The 21,640-nt window shown below is 42.5% G+C and overlaps 1 protein-coding gene across 3 annotated transcripts in view; it reads left to right on the top strand.

Annotated features, from left to right (window-relative positions):
* The window catches only part of TMEM80 (transmembrane protein 80), a 137,512-nt gene that overhangs the window by 12,788 nt on the left and 103,084 nt on the right, over positions 1–21,640 (top strand). For 2 of the 3 annotated variants that reach the window (XM_086957767.1, XM_086957768.1), the window contains exon 2: positions 19,048–19,064. The exons of the other annotated variant lie outside the window; for it this stretch is intronic. In XM_086957767.1, coding sequence (XP_086813893.1) covers positions 19,048–19,064 — 17 coding nt within the window. The remainder of the gene's footprint in view (positions 1–19,047; positions 19,065–21,640) is intronic. 3 annotated transcript variants of the gene reach the window in all.

Raw genomic sequence — 21,640 nt, 5'->3', positions numbered from 1 at the left:
TTGTAGCTCTAGAGGACCTCAAAACTTGCGATTGACAGAGAACCAATGGGACAACTCCCAAATTACCACCTAGTCCCATTATAGCTGGTCCAGGGGACTCTCCGCAAACAAGAGTCGACATCGACCAGTTAAAAATCATTACCTGGAATATTGCAGGGCTAGGCCTGAAACTGAGCGACCAAGAATGGGTCAAGCATATAACTTATTATGATTTAACATGTCTGCAAGAGCCTGGGAAATAGGTACAATTCATCTAGATGTTTTTTGTTTGTTTTATACTCCTGCCCTTCCCTCGAGAGCAGGCCAAGCGAGAGAGGGGTATCTTGACACTGGTAAAAAACGCTCTAAGACTCAAAGTCCTATAATGATTCTCCTTATTATAATTGACTGTTGTTTAAAGGTTCAGTGGGCGACACCGTGCTTTTAATGAATTATTATAACAACTTTATTGGTGAAAAGTCAAATGTCGTTGATTTAATCGAGGTAGAAATTGAAGCTCTCATTGGCGATCTTAACAAAACTCCTAGTATTTTATTGCTGGGTGACTTCAATGCGCATCGCTGCAGCTTTTTGTCTAAACGGATATGTGGCTTAACCAATGTGGAAGGAGAACCAATTCCTCACTTCACCGATTAACGCATATGACAATGTGCTTAACAGACTTCTTATCATAAAGGATTTCGAAATCATTAACCTGACTGACACAAGCACAGGCATGCTAGACAAAACCTTTGGTAACAACCTTCAGGGTTCAACCATTGATTACCTGGTTATCTCAGTACCTCTGAAATCCTTCTTTTATGACATTAAAATGACATATTCCAATTTTAGCGACTATGTAGCCATATCCTATCAAATGGCCTGGAAAGGCATACAATCTCAGCAGACGGGGCTTCCTAAACTCCACAGAACAAGAAGAAATGGTATTGTACTTACATGGGGTAAGATTGACAAGGAAAAAATTGTCCCTTTGTTTGCCGCAAAAAAGACAAAATTATATTATGACTTTCCTTGATATGAATACTGATCCGGTTTTGGCGATGGCTGCCTTTGAGTCCCTTTTGGTTGAAGTGAAGAATAATTTAGTAGAACAAGAACCGGCCAGAAATCCCTTAGCTTTCTGGTGGTTTGACCAATCTTGCATCAAATTGTTATCCAATTTACATAAGGCCCTTAGAACGTACCCAAGAGATGTAGAACTCTCTCATCAGCTATATAAAGACGCCAGGAAAGATAGATTAAAAACTATGAAGGAGGAGTCTTGTGAACAACTTTACCAGGTGACTAATACACATAATTCCAGGGATTTCTGAGTGGTAATTAACGCCCCCTTTCTTAAATGCTCCTCAGACCCCAATCTAGATACATATGTGGACAAAGCCACTTGGGTTGAATATTTTCCAAAATATTTGGTCTTACAATTGAGGGTAGATATTCTTCTTTGGAATGTACAACACTAATCACTAAGGCCACTCTCACTTTTAACCACCTTGAAGTCAGAGAAACTCTGCTACAGTGCACCAGTAATAAGGCCCCCGGCCTGGATGGTGTCCCAATAGACTTTTTTTCTGAGCATCCGGACCTTTGGGGACCAGTTGTAACTAATGTTTAAAATGCTATCGCTAGTGTGGGCCTGCCGGATTCATGGTCAAAGTCTATTATAATTCAGCATGGGCGGAAAATCCGTTCCACTCGCGGATTTTGCGGATTTTCAGTAAATTCGCAATCCGCAAACTCTCGCGAATTTACCGAAAATTCGCACGCAGCGGATTTTTTTTCTTGGTGATACAATATTGCGGCGTGCGGCGTTCACTTACCGTCATTCAGCGTTTGCCAAGTTGTTTTTCTCGATATTTTGTGAGTGCTGCGCCATTTTGGATCTTGCTGCGGGATCCCGCGGGAGTTTGGCGACGCATCGCGAGAGTTCGCAATTGCGAACATGTAGGTGCGGCGGGCAGCAACAATCTTGCACTCGTGAAATTACAAAATTTGCAATTCTGCACAAGAAATCCACTAGCAAGCAGCATAGACCTTCTGAAAATGATGATTTTCATCAGAATAACTCCTCAGGTTGACATTTGCCTGCACTTTTTTGGATTTGAGGCCTTTTGACTCTCTTTGGATCACTTTTGGATTAGAAATCAACTTTCACAAGTAAGTTTGTTTGGGACATTACAGTTGCTGTTCTGCAGAAAAACGAGTTTTGCAAAACTGAAAGCACTCAGCAGGTGCAAAAGTTCACTCATCATTAGTAACCATTCCCTGTAGTACTTCCTGAGGGGCCCCTCCAGAGTTCAGTTGCCTATGTTTGTTTGGGGCATTACAGTTGCTGTTCTGCAGAAAAACGAGTTTTGCAAAACTGAAAGCACTCAGCAGGTGCAAAAGTTCAAACTCATCATTAGTAACCATTCCCTGTAGTGCTTCCTGACTGGGGCCCCTCCAGAGTTCAGTTGCTAGTTGCAACAATTCTATGACCCTGCTCTGACCCTCACAGCAGGCTCATAGAATAGCTACAAGTAGGCCACAAAGGTCCTGGAAAAAAATTGCACTGCAACAGAAAGCAAATTACAGATAAGGAAGCAGGTGCCAGACTGGAATTTTAAAACCGTGACACATTAATAAATCAACCCCAAATTAATTCATGTCAGTTGAAGCAGGGCAGGTGTGCTTGCTTCCCCCCCCCCCATAATCTACAGTGATGAACCAGAGGTTGGCATTGATGTACCAGAGGGTGGCATGGGTGAAACAGAGGGTGGCAGTGGTGAAACAGAGGGTGCTGGGAACCTGTGATGATGAACCAGACGTAGAAACAACATAGTCGCGACCGTTGCGAGCCGACAAGTAAGTTCGCAATTGCGAACGGGTACAAAACCCTCGCGAACTGGCAGAAACCCTTGCGAAAACAAAAAAAAATCCTCAAATTCGCGAGAATTTGTGGATTTTGCAGATTGCGAGTTCACAAATACGCAAATTCGCGAACGCCAGATTCACAAAATTCGCCCATGCTCAATTATAATCCCTATTTACAAAAAAGGTGATAAATCAGAGCCAAAACAATATAGGCAAGTTTCCTTACTGGATAGCACAGAAAAACTTAGGGTAGAGTCTTACCAAACAGACTAGAGCAGAGGTCTTCAATCTGTGGGACGCGACCCCCAGGGGGGTCGTGGAGTCCTTGGAAGGGGGTCGCAGATTCTGTCGGAGTGCAGTTCCTGACTTGGGCTGATTGAGGGTGCTCACGTGTAGGCCTAATTCACACAGAGGTGTGAAAAACATCAAAGCCTCATTAACAAGTAAAAGGTCTTTTAAAGACCTGTCAAGTACTCGGGTGTGGCTGTGTGTGTGTGTCCCTGAAGCTGTTTTGAGCTGGGGTAGGAGGGAAAGTGGGGGGAGGCGGAGGGGGGCTGGGGGAGCAGGCTGTAGTGTAGCCCTGGAGCTGTGGGTCCAGAGACACATCCCCCGCCCCCAGCAGGGAGGCACAGAGATGCCCTCCCATGATGGGGAAAGAAGGAAAAAGACGCAGAGAGATACTGACCCCCCCCCCCTCCACACCCCTGCCCCCCCCCAATGAGAGAGGCACAGAAAAGGTGGGTGGATGAATGATGGGTGAATGGATGGATGTAAGGATGAAGGATAGATGGATGTGTGAAAAGGTGGGTGGATGAATGGATAAAAGGGTGGGTGGATGGATGTATGGATGAAAGGGTGGATGGATGTATGGATGGGAGGATGAAAGGGTGGATGGATGTGTGGATGGATGTATGGATGGATGGATGGATAAAAGGTTGCATGGATGAATGATAGATGGATGTGTGAAAAGGTGGGTGGATGAATGATGGGTGGATGGATGGAAGGGTGGATGGGTAAAGGATGGATGTATGGATGGAAAGATGAAAGGGTGATGGATGAAGGATGGATGGATGGATGGAAGGATGAAAGGATGGATGGATGTGTGAAAGTGTGGGTGGAGGAATGATGGATGGATGTGATGAGGTCTAACAGTCACATTTATGGTTGTGAAAAGATGATGATGAGGAGTACCAGTTTCTAGAAACTTTTGTCGGAAGGGGGTCCTCACCCCGAAAAAGGTTTTACAAGGGGGTCTCGGCATCAAAAAGTTTGAAGACCTCTGGACTAGAGGAATGGGCCTCTCAAATAATATTTTGATTTCGGTCCAATATGGCTTCAAAAAGGGTAAAGGAACACTGGATCAGTCTCTTAAGCTGAGTCTATGTTTTGCCAAATACACCCAAGCCAAACAAGACCAGATTTATTTGGCTTTTATGGACCTCTCCACAGCTTTTGATTGCATTGCCCACCAATACCTATGGAGAATCATGGAGCAGATGGGTATCAATGAGTCATTCATTTTTTTCATTGGACAGTTATAGTCAAAGACTTCGGCATGTGTCCGCTATGTGAAACAGGGAGAGTTCACTAAGTTGTTTCATATTAATAGGAGGGTAAGACAGGGTTGCGTTCTCGCTCCATTTCCTTATTCTATCTATACTAGGGCGAGGAGGCACCCCTGCTAAACCTTGCCCTGGACGCCCCAATGATGAACCAGGTCCTCATTCCCATACTCCTCTATGCAGATGATGCAGTGCTAAATGCTTGTACCGGCATGGCGCTCCAGAAACTCATAGAGGAGTATGTGAAGTTTATGAGAAATATAAGTTTACAAGTCAATGAGGCAAAGTCCTTTATTTTTGTATTTTGGCCATAGGACAAAGAAAGAACCATCCTTTTATATAGCAGACCGAAAAGTGGCACAGACAGATACATTTTATTACTTAAGTGTTACATTTGACAGATTGGCAACATGGACCCATATGGTGACCAACAGGACTTTACTGTTGGCAAAAAGCTTCATGCCCTGTATTCTTTTATTAGGAAACTAGGCTCAAAACCATTGGATGTTATTAAATAAGTGTATACGGCCGAATCTACTTCTTTAGCTACCTATGGGGCTGGTGTATGGATTATAGAAGATATTTTGGGGAAAAATCTACTAGCCCTCCCCAGATGCTGTTCTTACTTTATCTGTCATCTCGAACTGGACGTCCCTTATATATCTGATCAGACACTCTCAACTCCAGTACTCCTATGGCATTCTATATGGAGAAGAGAATTTCCCAATCTTACTCAACAGTTCATCAAAGATTGCCTCACTTTGGAACATGTACACATGATGCCCTGAATCTCTTATGTCAAGAGCACCCTAACTTTTTTAGGTTTACTATCCGTTTTTGAAAACCCAGCAAAATGTTCGAAGATCTCAAAAAATTCAATCAAAAGTCGATTCTTAATTAAAATGGCCAAAGAGAGATATAAAACCAACAGCATTAAATATATGCTGCTATCTTTTATAGAGGGGATGGTCTTTCCAGAGGGGTCAGTCTCTTGCTTGTCGTCTGTAACAAATCATTGCTACAGATTTGTATTATTAAGGTTTCCCTTAAACCTTATCCCCTGCATGTTGGGCTACCCTACGGGAACTTTTTCTCCTCCAACTTTGCAGCCATGTCTGTGCGATGGTTTGTCCTCACTATCAAATCTTCATATTTTTTTCTTTTGTAAATTGTATCTGGAGCACCGTAAACGGTTTATTTCCCTATCATGTGCAAATACAAATTCAGACAGTGTCGTCCGGGCCTGTTTTTCTTCCAAATGTTGCCCGATCATTTTGAAGTCATTGAGTAGCATCTTTTTATGCCTCTCTCTAAAGTCTAGGAGACTGCATCAATAGCTACGAATGAACAATACATTTTATCCTGTTTTAATTAATTGCTTTTTAACTGATAAATTTGACTTATTACATTTTGTAGGCTGATGGTTTTATATACATTTGTACTTTTATGATCAATTTGCATTTGATCACATACAGTGATTTGACTTGGGTATGCTATTTTGCATGTGTTGCACCTTTTACCCATTGTTTGATACTCAAGGTTGCAACATGGTCTAGCGAGGATTTTAGTCCTGTATCTTTCACTTTTGACCGCGTAGGAAAGTGCCCCTTTTTGATACGGTCCCTTTCACTTTTTGCGTGGAATTTGATGCAATTTTGTCAGAAGTGCACTGGGTTCCTGCTATCCAGGTCCCCAGTGCCGGATCTTTCCCTAAAACCTGTATAATTTTTCCACCGATTGGCAATACCTTTAGCATCCCCTTTAAGTCCCTAGTAGTCCCTGGTACCTGGGGCAGGGAGGCTAAGCGTGTATTGTGCCACCCTAAGGGACCCCTCAGCACACTCATGCGGACTGCCATTGCAGGTAGTGTGACGTGAAAAAGTGAAGACACGACATGGCACACCTCCTGTGTGCTATACCCCCAAGCACTGCATGCAGACAAGTCACCCCTACAGCATGCATTATAGCCCTAAACAGGGTGCACTATACTACATGTGTGGGCATATCTACATGAGCAGATATGCCCCTGTGATGTCTAAGTCGATTCTTAGATATTACAAGTGAACAGGGAAGCCATTTTAAGTACATGTGGTGGACACTGGTAATTATGAGGTCCCCAGCTACACAATGGCTTTACAGGAACTAGAGATGTTTGGTATTAAACATCTCGTATTAATAAGATAATACTGATTACAGTGATTTATTTAATAATAGATGCACCCAGGGGCACCCCAGAGGTGCCCTCTCAAAACATACCAACTACTAGTGTACTGGCTTACTGGTGCAAACCAGCCTGCCACCACAGACAGATTTCTGATCCCCTGGAGGTGAGAGCCCACACTCTCTGCAGGCAGAAACAGTGCCTGCTTCGGCTGAAGGTGTTGTCACCTCCTACAAGCAGGATGGTTAAGTAATCAGCATATCAAGGCAGGAACCTTCAAAGACCTCTGCTGTCTGTGATATGCGATCCAGGCTTCTCCCAGCCAGGGGAAATTCCCCCCCCTGCTCTGGGCCCATTTGGCACCAGGGCAGGCAAAAACAGTATGTTAATCAGGAGGCGCGTTCCCTGTCAGCCTAGCTCCACCACTAAGGTGAGCTACCTGAGGTGAAAAAAGAAAACCACCATCTTGGTTTTTGGTGGAATTAGGCTTACTGGGTCAGGGTTGTGTCCACTTCACACACAAAGTGGTCATATAGGGGGTGTAGTCACCCTAAAGGCAAGTAGCCCGTTGGCTACTACCTATCACTGCCCTTAACACCCCTAAATTGAGTATTTAGGAGGTACCCCTGATGACAGGAACTTAGATTTGATGGATCCAGAAGAATAGGACAAAGAAGAGCTGCGAGACAATGTGAACTTTTAGCGCCAAACCCTGCCTGCCTGCACCACACTTGACCATCATGACTGAGTGACTCACCATGCAGCTAAACAACTACCAAGAACCAGGTAGACTGCCAGCCCTTCGCACATTGCCAGCAATCCCCCTTGAAGTAGAGGGGCTACTCCCCTGCAATCCGCAGGCACAGAAGAAGCAGAGTCCAGTTTACTATGTTGCAGCTCCCCAGCCAGCCGGATGCAGAAGTCCCCAAGGAAGAGGTACCTGTGCTCCTGAAGGTCCAATCTGTGCCACCACCGATTGAGAAGACACCAAGACTGACCCAAACCGCACAGCACCAATACCTGAAGTACTGGACCTCTTGCAGCAACCTCAACCTATTTAGGTCCAGTCGCAACTATAACAGCACTGAGACTGAGCCGCGTTCGAGGGATGTCAGTACCACAGATACCCTCTGTTAGAACTGGGGTCTCTAGTTGGCAATGGTATACACATTTGACCAAATAGAACCTTGCTTCTAAGTCAGGACAAGGGGATTACACTCCTAGATAACCCCTGCTCACCCCCTTGGTAGCTTGGCTTGAGCAGACAGACTTATCTCAGAGGCAGTGTGTTAAGCATTTGTGAATATACACAGTAATACAGTGAAAAGACTACAGATGGATACCTCACAGGTTTTATAAAAATAAGTATTCCTTATATAGACTTAACACAAGACCACAAACGACAAAAGTCTACAATACTGTACTTAAAGTTGACTTAAAGATGGTAAAGTTGTTTAGTTCAAGTTGGTGATGAATGCGACACTGTTCTCACAAAAGTACCCGGATGCGTAACGCAAAACAAACAAACGGCTCACAGAGTGGGAGATGCGTTGGTTCCATGCTTCGGGGGAGATGATGCGTCGCGCCTCAACGCTTGCACAGAGTAGGGGATGCGTCTTGATCCTTTCCGGAGCAGAGGTGATGCATAGATTCTCGTCCTGCAGCTAGGCTGCGATCCGCAAGATGGCACCGCGGTGCAACACCTCGGGTGCGATTCGAGATGATGGCGCCCTTGATGCGACGATGTGAAGACGATGCGTGCACGCCCGACGGCTGTGCGGCGAACTCTGTAGCTTTGGAGCCATGACAGGCACTGCGACACGCTTCTCCGGTGATGCGTCAGGTAACAGCTTTGGTGAAGTCACGCTTCTTTGGCGATGCGGCGCCAACCTCAGTGTCTTGTTCCCAGAAGTGATCTAAAGTTCTTGGGTCTGGATCCCAATATTTATACCCCAAAATCCTTTGTTCTCTGAAGGCAGAGAGGCCTCTGCCTAGTCCAAACCAGTTCTGGAGCACTCCTTTTACATGACTGCTTCTTTCCTTTCACAGTGCAGGGCAGAAACATCAGACGCCCCACAGAAGGTGGAGCCAGCATTGTGGAGAGAAGGCACAGCCCTGAAGCACTTTGTTGACGCGATTCCTTCTCTCCTTTCACAGTCCAGGGCAGAGACATCAGACACACCACAGGAGGTGGAGCCAGCATTGTGGAGGGAAGGCCCTATTCAGGTCCCAGGTGCAACTCCTCCCTACCATCTAGATGCAGATCTCTCTATTCACCACTGGGCTGACTCAGCCTGTCTCCTGGAATCCCCCAGCCTGCCACTCATTCTCCAGACAAGGAATACACAATCTAGCAGAGGTAGGCTAGGATAGTTAGAAAATACCTGCTTTGTAAAAGTGGTATTTTCAAACACAGAATGTTAAAACCAACTTTACTAAAAGATGTATTTTATCATTCTCAGTTCAGGTATACTAAATTCGAATTTCCACCATATTCCCTGAATCAGTTAGGATTATAAAATGTAATAATCTAACTGCCCATTCTGGCCTATGGAGAACAGATAGCCTTGCAATAGCGAAGAACGAAAATGGCTGTAATTCACTATTAGGACATGCTACACACACCAGGGCATGTCCTACCTTATCCTTACAATGTACCCTGTCCTTGGGCCTACCATAGGGGTATCTGATATGAAGAAAAGGGAAGGTTTAGGGCAGTGCTTAGTTTGAGCGGGTGCTTTCAGGTGCTTGGCTCCGGCACTTCTTTCACAGGGCCTGGGCTACAATTTCTGACCCTGTAGGTGGTGGTCTCAATGTTAATTGTTCAAATTCAAAATAAAAAGAATAACAGACATTGCATGGTGACTGGCTGGTAAATGTTCATAGACAGGCCTGCATACGCCTGTCCAGACAGGCATGATTGTGTATCACCACATTAGTGATGATATCATCACGCCGATCACAAATCCAGGAAGTCATCGACAAACAATGGCTTGCATTCTATTCCCCGAAGTCTGCTGCACCCTGTCACTGCCTGAACCTAAGCCTTCCATTGGATAAATCTGTAGTCATAATCATTTTGGTAAAGAAAGCCTTGTAACCAGGTTGAGGAGGGGATTGGCTGAATTGTCACCTATTTGCACGTTATAATTAGAGGTCCCAGTTTTTCATTTTTTACTGACTTTTACAGACAAAAACACATGGAAAACAACCTATTTTCCTGTCTGCATTTATTTTTAAAATAAAAATGGAAATTTGGTTGTTTTTTTGATTGACTCTAATTTTAAAAAGCAACGTTTCCTAATGAACCTGAAACAGCTGTAGAGGTGCACATGGTTAATAGTAAAATGAGCATGTGTTCGTTGGAATGCATTGATTTGTCATCCAAGAGTATTCCTATAATTCAAACCTGTTAGATTATTATGAACGTATATTTATCTGTTAAACAAATGTGGAAATATATTCGTTTCAGATTATTTTTTCACAAAACCAAAATAACGACATAAAATTAGAAAATAAATAATATAAGAAGGTACTGTATGGCTGATATGAGCTGACTGGGTGCAATCTCAGCTTCCTAGTGGTTCACAGAGTCTGAACAGAAGGGTTTCTCTACTTTGATGTGCAGTTCCAGCCATCGTGTGGTGCAACGGCTTACTACCAACCACTAAAGATTGACAATTAGCAGCCAGCCACCTAACTTTAGCCTTGATATTAATATGGTGTGTATCAAATATGATGCAATAGAGAAGCCCCACTTAGTTTTTATCATTACTTTATTTGTTAAATCATCACATTTAGAAAACAGATTATTACCTGTGTTATATCTCAGAACTGCTCGTGCTTAGCACAAGAAGTGCTGTGGTGGAATTGAAAGATTAGAGGTAGCATTCAGAAGGACAGGGAAAAGTTGAAGAATTTAACTAGCCATTCTGTGTAGTGTTCACAATGGAAACCTTTTCTGTGCGTTCACTCTTTGAAGGGCGTGCATGCAACAGGAAACATGAAGGTCCGTGGCAGAAACAACAACATAGTCCTTTTTGAAGGGGAATATGTACTTGAAGGAAGGCGGTGAGATCAGGCAGGGTATGTTGTAGAATACTATGGGATTTCAGAAGGTTTTGACAGGATATCTATAACCTTCCTGGAAACAAGCACAGTGTCGGACCGAGGTATAATACTGCTTCACAAAAGTGCTAAGAGTGAAGAAACTGATAACTACGGATTTGTGTCAGCTGGACCAAAGAGAGTGGTGCAGATTAATGAATCCTCAACATTAATTTACTAGTAAGAGATAAGCCAGCCCAATCTGCTAAATGAACTTGGATAAAAGTAGTGCACCGGATATCACGAGGTTTGACATGCAATTTTGCACCACACCATCATGGGCATGCTAAGTGGACTTATTTACAGTGTATTCAACAAGGTACAGAACTGTCTAAGTAGAGTAGACAGGAGGCAAATTCTTGTAAAGAATGTTAGGTATGTCATCTTGTTTTTTTCATGATTTAATGTTGGAATGTGGGGTGGATTAACGCTGTCGAGCTCGAGCTGATGGTGTAAGGACGCGCTCCACTATTCTGCAACTGTCGGTTATTTACTTCGACACTAGAATAAAACCTTTATTCTTTCATCACTTCCTGCATCATCTCGTCTTTACATTATTGTATTGCTCAAAGGAGTGCATTCTATGCCGAGAGATTGGTGGAATGTGGAGCAGCACAAGGATGATTATTGGGATACATATTTTTTATGTCTTTATTAGTTATATTGCAGTAGGGCTGAGAGAGTGCTTCTTTGCAGTTACCACAGATAGATGCAAATGAGCTGCTATCCGCCCAGCATAAGTGTCATAAGGGAAGAGGGTTTAAAGAAAACACAATAGAGAGCCAGTGAAGTGACAAATATGTTTAATCATAGCAAAATGCAGCATTCAGATCTTGGGGCAGGCGCATTGTTGGGGGTAGCATAACATTGGGGTAGGCCGCTCACATTTGAGGCTTCCAAACATGAGCTGGGCCTTGGTGTTATATCCGTTGGTGACCCTTCAAGAAGTCTGTCTGGGTCTGTGGGACAATATTGGTACATAGCCAGTAAATTAATCCTCTACAGGGTTTTGGAAAATATGCATTTTTGACAATCTCTTCCCTCATACATTTGGTATATGCAGTTCAGGTAATCAGAGCACCCCACACCGTAACTCAGTCAAGTAGTGAGCATGAATCGCATCCCTTGGAAAGTACTGTAAGAATGAGAGCGTGTTCCTTAGTGACATAGCCTCAAGTGAGTGCAAATAAAAAATATCACACAGGTACCTGCGGGGAACATGCTTTACAACGCGGATGTTACACCGCAGTTCCCTTACGACGCAACTTTTACAACGCAAGTTGTAACAACGAATTGCGCTGGGGGCGCTCCAGGATAGTAAATAGTTTAATTTACTATCCAACTCCTTCCCTACTATCCACGGGGACTGGAGTTGGAATAGTAAATTAAACTATTCACTATCCAGCCCCCAACAACGCAAGTCGTGGTAACGACTTGCGTTGTAAAACATGCGTCGTAAAGTACTGCGATGTAAAACATCGCGTTGTAACGACATACATCCGTACCTGCAATTAGTATTCTTTAGCATGAAAACTCCCACACATGTGGGCAGGGCATAGGGCTTAATACAGTTTGGAGACTCAGTAATGCAGGAACATGTTTTAATAATACTTTTAAGAAGCATATTCCCTCTTATGTGAAGTATTTTCACAAGTCCTTATCAAATAAACACGAACAATGCATTTGTGCCCATAGGTACCCTTTCACAAATGGGAGCTTTCACTGGAAAAATACTTCACTCTTACCTGTATATACCTATGTGATAAGGAGGAATCTGAAGAATAGACTCCCATGGAAGATTTCTTTGGCATTCTCAAGTCCATTTTGCCATAGGCAATGGTGCCTAAAGTAAAGTAGTGTCTTTCCTGTGCCTGCCTTAAAGACACTAGCTCCTTCTGCCATTGCCAGCATCCTTCCTAGGACTCTCTAAAAAGAAATATGTGATTTCAGTAAGATTAATGCATCTTACTATCAGCCCCCACAGCTTACTGATATCCCACAATAGAACAAGGAATCACAAGGGGACAGACACTGGTGTGAAAAACAATGGGGGTTGAAATCATTTTGTATCCCCATGGACTCAAGATACTCAAATTTGATGGCAAAGCCCGAGCCTCAATTAGATGTATCCCAACTTCTTCTTTATATTCAAAACACTTTTTAGACTGTTGGAAAACTAAGGCTGTGATTCATTCGTGTGATAATGCAGAAACCTCTGATTTCTTGAGAGAGTGCTAATTTTGGATTTCTACGCACTTGTAGAATATCCTCCACCATATTATCCTTATGTGGAGGAAATCCAATGTGTTGAGTCTTTACCAGAAGATTTTGTTTTAACCACCCAACCCTAAATCAAACTCCAAGAATGTAATGGCAAACTACATATATATCACCTTCCATTATCATGCTCTTCACGCAAATGCAACCAAATAAAGATTTGTGGAAAATTATATATATTTTGGAAAGTCCAAAGTATCTTGAGATGAACTGGGTTATGGTTGACCTGAGATAATAATGTGTTCATTCTGTGTTTTGCCCTCTGTATATCCTATGATAACTAGGTTTTCAAACAGTACGAGGAGGCTGGCTGCGCTGGATAGTGTTGGGAGTTTTATGGTGCCTAGGATGAAGTGAGAGGCAGAACAATCGTTTTATTAGCAACGTATACATTTCAAGTGCGACCTCGCCTTCAGTAGTGTGTGTGTAGATGTGTAGTTGGTGCAAGGTTTGTGAAAAAAAATCTCAACTCAAAATACAAGTATCTACATTTTGGGAAAAGAGGACAAACCTAGGATGCTTGGGGATGTAACAAAAAAAGGAGCAGAGCTGAGATGAGCGTATTCCAATGCATGTATGACTATAAATCATAGAGCCGTGATAGACTTTCAGTTTTTCAAATAAAGACTATCAGACACTGGACAATCTAGAAGCTGTTAGGATTGTGGAAACATTCCCAATAGTAAAAAAAAAGTCTGGGGTAGGCAAAGGGGAGTAATCATAATGTACAAGGAAACTTATCTGCAAGCTAATCAAAGTCATTTTGTTGCACCTGGATATGATATATATGTATCAAAACAATACCCTTTCAGATTTTGAGTGCTGCATAAATTATTCAAAAAAGAAGCAGAGGACTCTGGGTGGTTCCAAAATTTAGATGAAGAACAGCTCCTATATAGAACACCCTACAGCACTAGCGACACTCTGAAGTTGCTCACCTTAAATGTCTGTTTTTCTAGCTAAGTTCCTAGCACGACTGAAGGCTCTGCGCAGTGTAGAGTTGGCTGCCTTTAGGGAGGTTGGACACAGGGCCTGGCCGCAAGCAGGCTCTGTGACCAACCCTCCGCTGTACACGGGCAAAGGCTGGTGGACGCATGGAGGAAGTTAACTGCAGGGTCTGGCCGAGGCCAAGCCCTGCAGCCAACCCCCCACCGCGCATGTCCGAAGGTGGTGCGCTGTGAGGGGTTGGATTTAAGTTTGGTAATTAAATATTACTTTAATTTACACAAACCCTATAACTTCTGGGATATGTAGTTCTTACTTACATCACGAATCCACTTTCTTGGGATACATTTTATCGCAATGTATTTAAAAAAATGTGCATTTGATCAGATATGCTGCATGTTTATCAAAATTCAGTATTTCAATGCTATTAATGAAATTTATATTGAGTGTAACAGTGTTGCATTTATACATTTTCAAACATTTTTATGCATATAAGGCAAACTCATTGCACCTTACATTTGTATATATGGAAGATTAATTGAAATTCAGAAAAAGATCACATGTTCGACGCAATTTGTGGTATATGCCATCCAATGCAACTGCGGAATGCTCTACATAGGCAGTACAATCTGCAATTTGAAAAAACGAATCCTGGAGCACATCAGGCCGGTTAAAAATAAAGATATGGCATATGCCACAGCGAAACATCTTTCAATTTGCCAAGGGGGAGACTGGAGAAAAATGACTTATTTTGCAATTGACTCTGTGGAAGAACATGAGAGGATGGGAGATTGAAAAAAGAAACTCCTACAGCTGGAATCAAGGTACATTATAAGACTAAGACCAAAATTCCGAGAGGCATGAACGTCGACGAGGAGCTTTATGTGCACTTGGAGTAACAAGCAGAGACATGAGGCCCTAATGATAACTGCCCTCATAAGAGATATGAATATGCAGCATGGAACTATTATGTAAAACCAATTGACATGGGTACTATACCATAACGTAGGACATATATACAAATGTAAGGTGCAATGAGTTTGCCTTATATACATAAAAATGTTTGAAAATGTATAAATGCAACACTGTTACACTCAATATAAATTTCATTAATAGCATTGAAATACTGAATTTTGATAAACATGCAGCATATCTGCTCAAATGCACATTTTTTTAAATACATTGCGATAAAATGTATCCCAAGAAACAATTGAGAACACTGTCTAACAGAAAGTGGATTCGTGTATGTAAGTAAGAACTACATATTCCAGAAGTCTATAGGAATAGTAGAAATCAAAGAAAGTATAAACAGTTGCAAGAGAGTAATTGCACTTACCGTGAGCAAGGCCGTCAGGCTGAAACTCGTTGGTGTTAGACTGGGCACTGAAATAAACCTGTAAAAAGAAGTTGCTGTGTGCGGCGTCCTTTGTACAAAAAATTGTCTTTTTGGCCATTGGTCTGGCCCAACGCCAGCACCCGCTGTGGAGCGACCCTGTGAGCAGACCACATTGAACGAAATATATATATATATATATATATATATATATATATATATATATATATATATATATATGGATCAATTTCTGTTTCCCAGGTTGAAACCACAGAAAATACGGACCACCACACGGCTTGTATATACTATTATTATCAGCTAATCTGTGTTTTTAAGAACCTATACAGGTAATTTCAGCTTTTTAACCATTATCGAAATTTAAACGCAAGATCTGCATTTGCTTTTTTGACACAAGGATGAATTGAGGTCATAGTCTGTCTTTCATGATTATGTAGAGTGGCGGTCATAAGCTGATAATAATAGCAATGCTTGTATCCACCAGCTGAGTTATTCTCATCCTTTTTTTTTCATCTGCCATAAAACACTATGTGAGTTGTTCTACTCAATATCAGCACAAATGCTGCTTGATTTATATATATATATATATATATATATATATATATATATATATATATATATATATATATATATATATATATATATATAATTCAATGAAAGAAAACAAAGATTAAAGGGACGTTATAGTTAGGCTGGCATTTGACTCGTACAAAACCAGAGAAATTCAGCAGTTATAGTTAGCTGAGCGAGCTAACTATAACCTACGGCCACGCAATGCACTGCTTATGACCTCACATATTACATCATTCATGACATGGTCAGTGGCATCACTCATGACATCACTGATGACATCTCAAATGACATCACTCATGACATACCCACTCACTCATTTATACATCACTTACACACCCACTCAGTCACCCATATAGACACTCCAACATCCACTTACCTTAGTATATATGTTAAACATTCAGTAACTTTTAGAAAACACTCACGATCAATGGATGATGTCATCAGTGATGTCATGATTGAGGTCACTGACCCTGTCATGAGTAATATGTGAGGTCATAAGCAGTGCATTGTGGGGGTGTAAATTATAGTTAGCTCAGTTAACTATAACTGCAGAATTTCTCTGGTTTTGTAAAAGTCAAATGTCAGCCTAACTATAATGTCCCTGTAACCTTCGGATTATTCAGTGAATTTCTACGTTTTAAAAAAATTCTATTTCCTAACTATGATGTCCTTTTAATTTTTGGTTTTTTTCAGTGAATTTCTATGATTTTTAACTAGTAGTCACATTTGTAGAGTGGTGGTAAAAGGGGGAGCGGGTCCTCTGACCAGCTCTCACGAATCCCACTGTGTCATACTTACTAGAGGTAACAGGAGGGCTTCTTGGCCCCTAAGGGGAGTTTGCTTCCTAGAGCACTTCATCCCCAAACTAGTAGTGCACCAGTAGGCATGTTTGCATTGTGGCAGAGAAAGGGCGTGTGGCCTCTGGAGACCTTTCAGCAATCCCCCTTTGTGGGATTTACTGGAGGTAACAGGAGGGCTTGTTGTACCCCTCAGCATTCAAGGGGACTTCATTCCCCAACTAGAAGTGCACCCGAAGGCATGTTTGCATTGTGGCAGAGAAAGGGCGTGTGGCCTCTGGAGACCTTTCAGCAATCCCCCTGTGTGGGATTTACTGGAGGTAACAGGAGGGCTTGTTGTACCCCTCAGCATTCAAGGGCACTTCATTCCCCAACTTTGCAGAGCGGTGAAAAAAGGGGGCAGGGCCTCCAACCACCTCTCAGCAGTCCACCTGTGTGGAACTTACTGGAGGTAATAGAAGGGGTTTCTGCCCGCAAGGACTCTCAGGAGGCAAGGAGACTTCATCCCCCAACCAGTAGTGCAATAAGAAGTGCATTTGCAGAGTGGTGGAGAAAGGGGCGTGGCCTCTAAATACCTCTTAGCAACCCCGCAGTCAGGGACTTGCTGGAAGTAACAGAAGGGGTTCCTGGCCCCCAAGAACACTCCGCATCCAAGGGGCTTCCTGGCGCACTGCTCATTGTGCCCCAGGAAGCACGCTTGTAGAGTTTTGGAGAAAGGGGGCAGGGCCTCCGGCGACTTGCTGGTCCCACATTTTTGTTGTATTTTTTACGGTTGGGGGGGCCAATTTGGTCCCCGGACCCCATCCCAGGCCTTTTTTTAATGCAGAAGGGAATCCAGCGTGGCCAACATCCTCAGGCTTATTTTAGCCCTAGGGTCTAGGTATTTTTCCCAATTTTGATTTCAAATTAAGATAGGGGGGCTGAGCGGCCAGTGGCGTAGCAAGGTCAGGTGGTACCCAGTGTAGAAAATGTTACAACTTCGTCTGACAATTAATTCACCTCAACAAGTCTTGTTGAGGTGAATTAATTGTCGGACGAAGTTATTAAACTCGTTTTAAATAATATTATTTTGCCATTTTGTCAAACCCGCTCCCACCGCTTTGAGCAAGCAAGAGCAAAATGCCTTGGCTTCCGCAGTAATGCTCCTGCCAAGCCATAGCAGGGGCCGGCCTTGGGGTGGCGACCCCCAGGGCCATCTATGGCTCCAGGAGGGGGGCCACATGGCCCCCTTCCTTTTGGTTTAACAAGCCACCTCGTATATGGCCTGGTAGGGGTGCCACACGGCCCTCTCCCCCTTTTTAAAGCTATGCTTTGGGCAGGTGGTAGTGTACCATGGAGTCTACGGGCCCCCCCATGTATTTTCGTTTAGCCCTATGAGGTGGCGGTCCCCAGGGCATGGGGGTCGGAGATCCCCCTCCATTTCTCTATAAGTTGCTCTGGGGAGGTGGCGGTCCCTGGGTCAGGGGGCTCCGTGTGGGCCCCCACACATAAATTATTATCAATACCCTTGGGAGGTGGTGGTCCTCGGGACTTTAATAAATCCTAGAAGGGGTCCCCATGCACCTCCCTCCTTTATTTTGTACATGCCCCTTCGATTAGGCTCACCAGGGGGCATCCTGAAAAAGATGCTTGGTAGCCTGTGCGTGTTTTTTTCTTCCCAATTTTGCCACGGTTCCACCTGTGAATTTGCAGTAAAATTGAATTACAAAATGCCTTTAAGCGCCCATGGGGTCCCTGTGGGCCCTGCTGTCCATATTCGGCCCCCTTTTCATTATTTTTTACATTTTTGGGGGAACTCGGCTTCAAGCTGAGTCCCAAGATGGCTGCCAACACTCTCTTGTTGAAGTGTTGGTAGCCATTTAAATTTCAGTAGGATCCACAAGTCCACTGCAAGAATCCGCCTTCCCAGATATCCATATTTTTTAACCTTAAATAACTCTTGAACTACTGAATGGGTTTACACCAAATTACAACAAACACGCTTTCTGGACCAACATCTAGGTTTCTGCCAAATTTGCAATTCCGTTCAGCGGTTCCGGCTGTTGTCGTGTTCAGAATCCGGATGGGAAAATTCATGGGGAAAACATGTTTTGGGACAACCCCTTTTGTCTGCACCAAAGCGTAAAATATCAGTGCCTCTAAAATATTTGGATTACATGATACATTTTAAGGTGTGATTTACCTTGTATGTAAACTTTGCTTGCTTAAATATTCATGTGCAGTGTTGTACACTGTACCAACATGAGTTCCATAAGCCACTCTCACCACTGACCATAGGAGGGCCCACATTTGTTGATTACATCCAAGATATCTGCAGTTCTTTCCAATATTTACACGTTTACTATATGGCATTCTGTTTTGTAATGTGTGTGTTACTGTGTTATACATTTTTAACTTTTTGCTTTTTCCCTTTCCTTCTGACAGGAAGAGCTTCTATGGTTGTATCCTTTTGGTTGGTTCATTTTTGCAGATGGGCTAGCAGCGACTTTCCCAATGTTCAGTCAAATGTCTTATTGCGAACACATTGGTTTATTCTTAGTAATCTGGTTTAGGTAGTCTCTTTGACCTTATTTTGCGAAATGTCTTTTACTCATAAACCTAATTGCATCAAAAGGTAAACGGTGGGGTGATTTGGTGGGGTCGCTGTATCACAATGATCTGTAGCTATCAAGGTAGATTGCTACTAGAGTATACACCACTGCTTTTACTTGGTCAAGGTACCTTCACCCCATAAAAACATTCTTTTGGGTACCTTAGTCTATTTTATACACACCCCATCCTTTTTGCACAGTTCCCTCTCATGCATTCGCCTGACTGTGATTACATATGAAAAGATCTCCGATAAGGAGCTCCCAGTCATTGCAAATCTTTTACAGCCACAGCCTGTGCTGCAATTGAGTCATTTAGTGGGGTTGGTGAGGTATAGTTAGAAATTCAGTGCATCATGAGAGGTTGCTCCATAGCAGCCAAGGAGCTACTGATCAAATAATTGTTAAACAGTCATACATGTGCGTCACTCATCTGCCTTACACCTTTTAAGCCGATGTTATCAAACATCAAAGTCTAACCTGAATTTAAACCTTCTTATCTATATTTACCGAAGTTCTTATGCAACTGTGTTGCTTAGCTAAGCAGGTCCAAGGACCCAAGCGCTGAAGTTGTGGACAAAATCATGTGCTTTCAAAATGAAACTTGCTTCATCCATAAGAGCGTAAACTTATTCTTACCCAGCTAAGACTTAAAATAAATTATTGAATTTCTTAACATTAGCATTTCTTGTGAAAGGTTCTGCTGCTCTTGCCTTCATACGTATATTGAACCCACATGTTCATCTGCTGCAAAACAAGTTCTTATTATTCATTCTACATGCTGGAAAATTCTGTCTTAACAATGTTATAATTAGGGTTCCCGGTTTTATAGTATTTGTTTTTTTATTTTTCCATCTGTATTTTATCCATATTTATTTTTTGCTATTGTTACCTGTATTTATCCATATTTATTTTGAGTTTTGTGAGTAAATGAAGTTGATACTATTGTAATTCCACATTTATGTAACCTATAAGAGTGCATTCATGCTTAAACGCATGATAATTTCCATTGATAGGAACACCCACTGATGATAAATCAATGCACTTAAATGAAAACATGAACATTTTAGTATCAAGGTTGTGCATATCTAATGCAGTTTAAGCCTCTTTCCTAAAATTCTTTTTTATTTTTTTACGCCTTTGCCGCTTCCCCGCACAGGTATTAGCCTGGCAGTCATTAGTGACAGCATTTAGAATCTAAAAAAAAAATCCAATTTCGATTTTTATCCACATTTAAAAATAAATACAGACAGGAAAATAACTGGTTTTCTGTTGTTATTTATCTGTAAAAATATGCAAAAATAAAAAACAGGTTATAATTGAGATGGAATTTTGATCTGTGTGAAAATAAAAAAAATCATGTTCCAATGTTAATGTTTTGACTGCATTTTGGTCATGTTTACCTAAATTGAAATGTCTTACACCAGTTTCAATTTTCACAAAGAAATGCCTCATGGGCATGAGCCAGTAAATCTAATACTTAGTGAATTCCGTAGCCTTAGAGATTTGTTTGTGTGAAAGGTTCTGCTACAGTAACCATCAGGACTACTTGTTATTTAAACCCAGAGACTGTCCTGTGTGAAGGACCAGAGCTGCAGTTAAGGTCCGGACATACTACTTGTTTCTTACACCTAGAAGCCTGTCCTTTATGAAAGACCCTGCTGCGGTCACCATCAGAATATATCATTAGGTCTCGCCTAAGACAGTGCATAAGCTGGCGCTTGCAAAAGATTTTATTTACTTACAGGGGGGCTTGGAATTTGCCCATTGTATCCATTGATTGGCTTAATCAGCACTCTCATTTCCTTGCTTCTCTTTGCTCAGCACCTGTCAACTTCACTGTATATTCATTGTGTTTGTCCCTCCCCTTGAGCATGGCCCAAGTACTGCTTCCTTGCCCTGTGTCCTGCCACTCCTCATGCTTTTGGAGCTACTTTTCTCCTTTACTTGCAGCACTCCATAAGTCTGCTTGTGTTTGCAGACCTTCTCCCCTAGCCTGTTCCATTCTATGTTGTTCTTTGCCACCTCCTGCATTGTTGCTTGCTTGCCTGTCCCACACACTCCCTCCCACTTTGTTGTTTGCTTGCCCTGTTCCACCCCCCCTGCATAGTTGCTTGTTATGCCTTGCTTACTCCGTCCCTCATAGTTTCTTGTTTGCCCCGACCCATCCGCCATCTCCCACGTGATTGATTGCTTGCCCTATCCAACCCACCCCTCTCCCACGTTGTTTTTTTGTGGAATATTTGTATTGGATTTTTGAGACTCACAAATGAACGGATATGAACAGATATCCATTAAATAACAGAAGACAATGTGGAAGGGAATTGGTTCATCACATATCTGCACAGCATACACTAATAACGATCTGGAGGCATGTAGGGACGCAATATCAACTTGAGTAGCACACTCCATTAGATAACTAAGGGTAT

Source organism: Lissotriton vulgaris, chromosome 2_1 (genome assembly GCF_964263255.1).
Source record: "Lissotriton vulgaris chromosome 2_1, aLisVul1.2, whole genome shotgun sequence".
NCBI classification, from domain to species: Eukaryota; Metazoa; Chordata; class Amphibia; order Caudata; family Salamandridae; genus Lissotriton; species Lissotriton vulgaris.
Note: the sequence above shows the minus strand (reverse complement) of the source record. Positions and strands in the feature narration are given on the sequence as shown.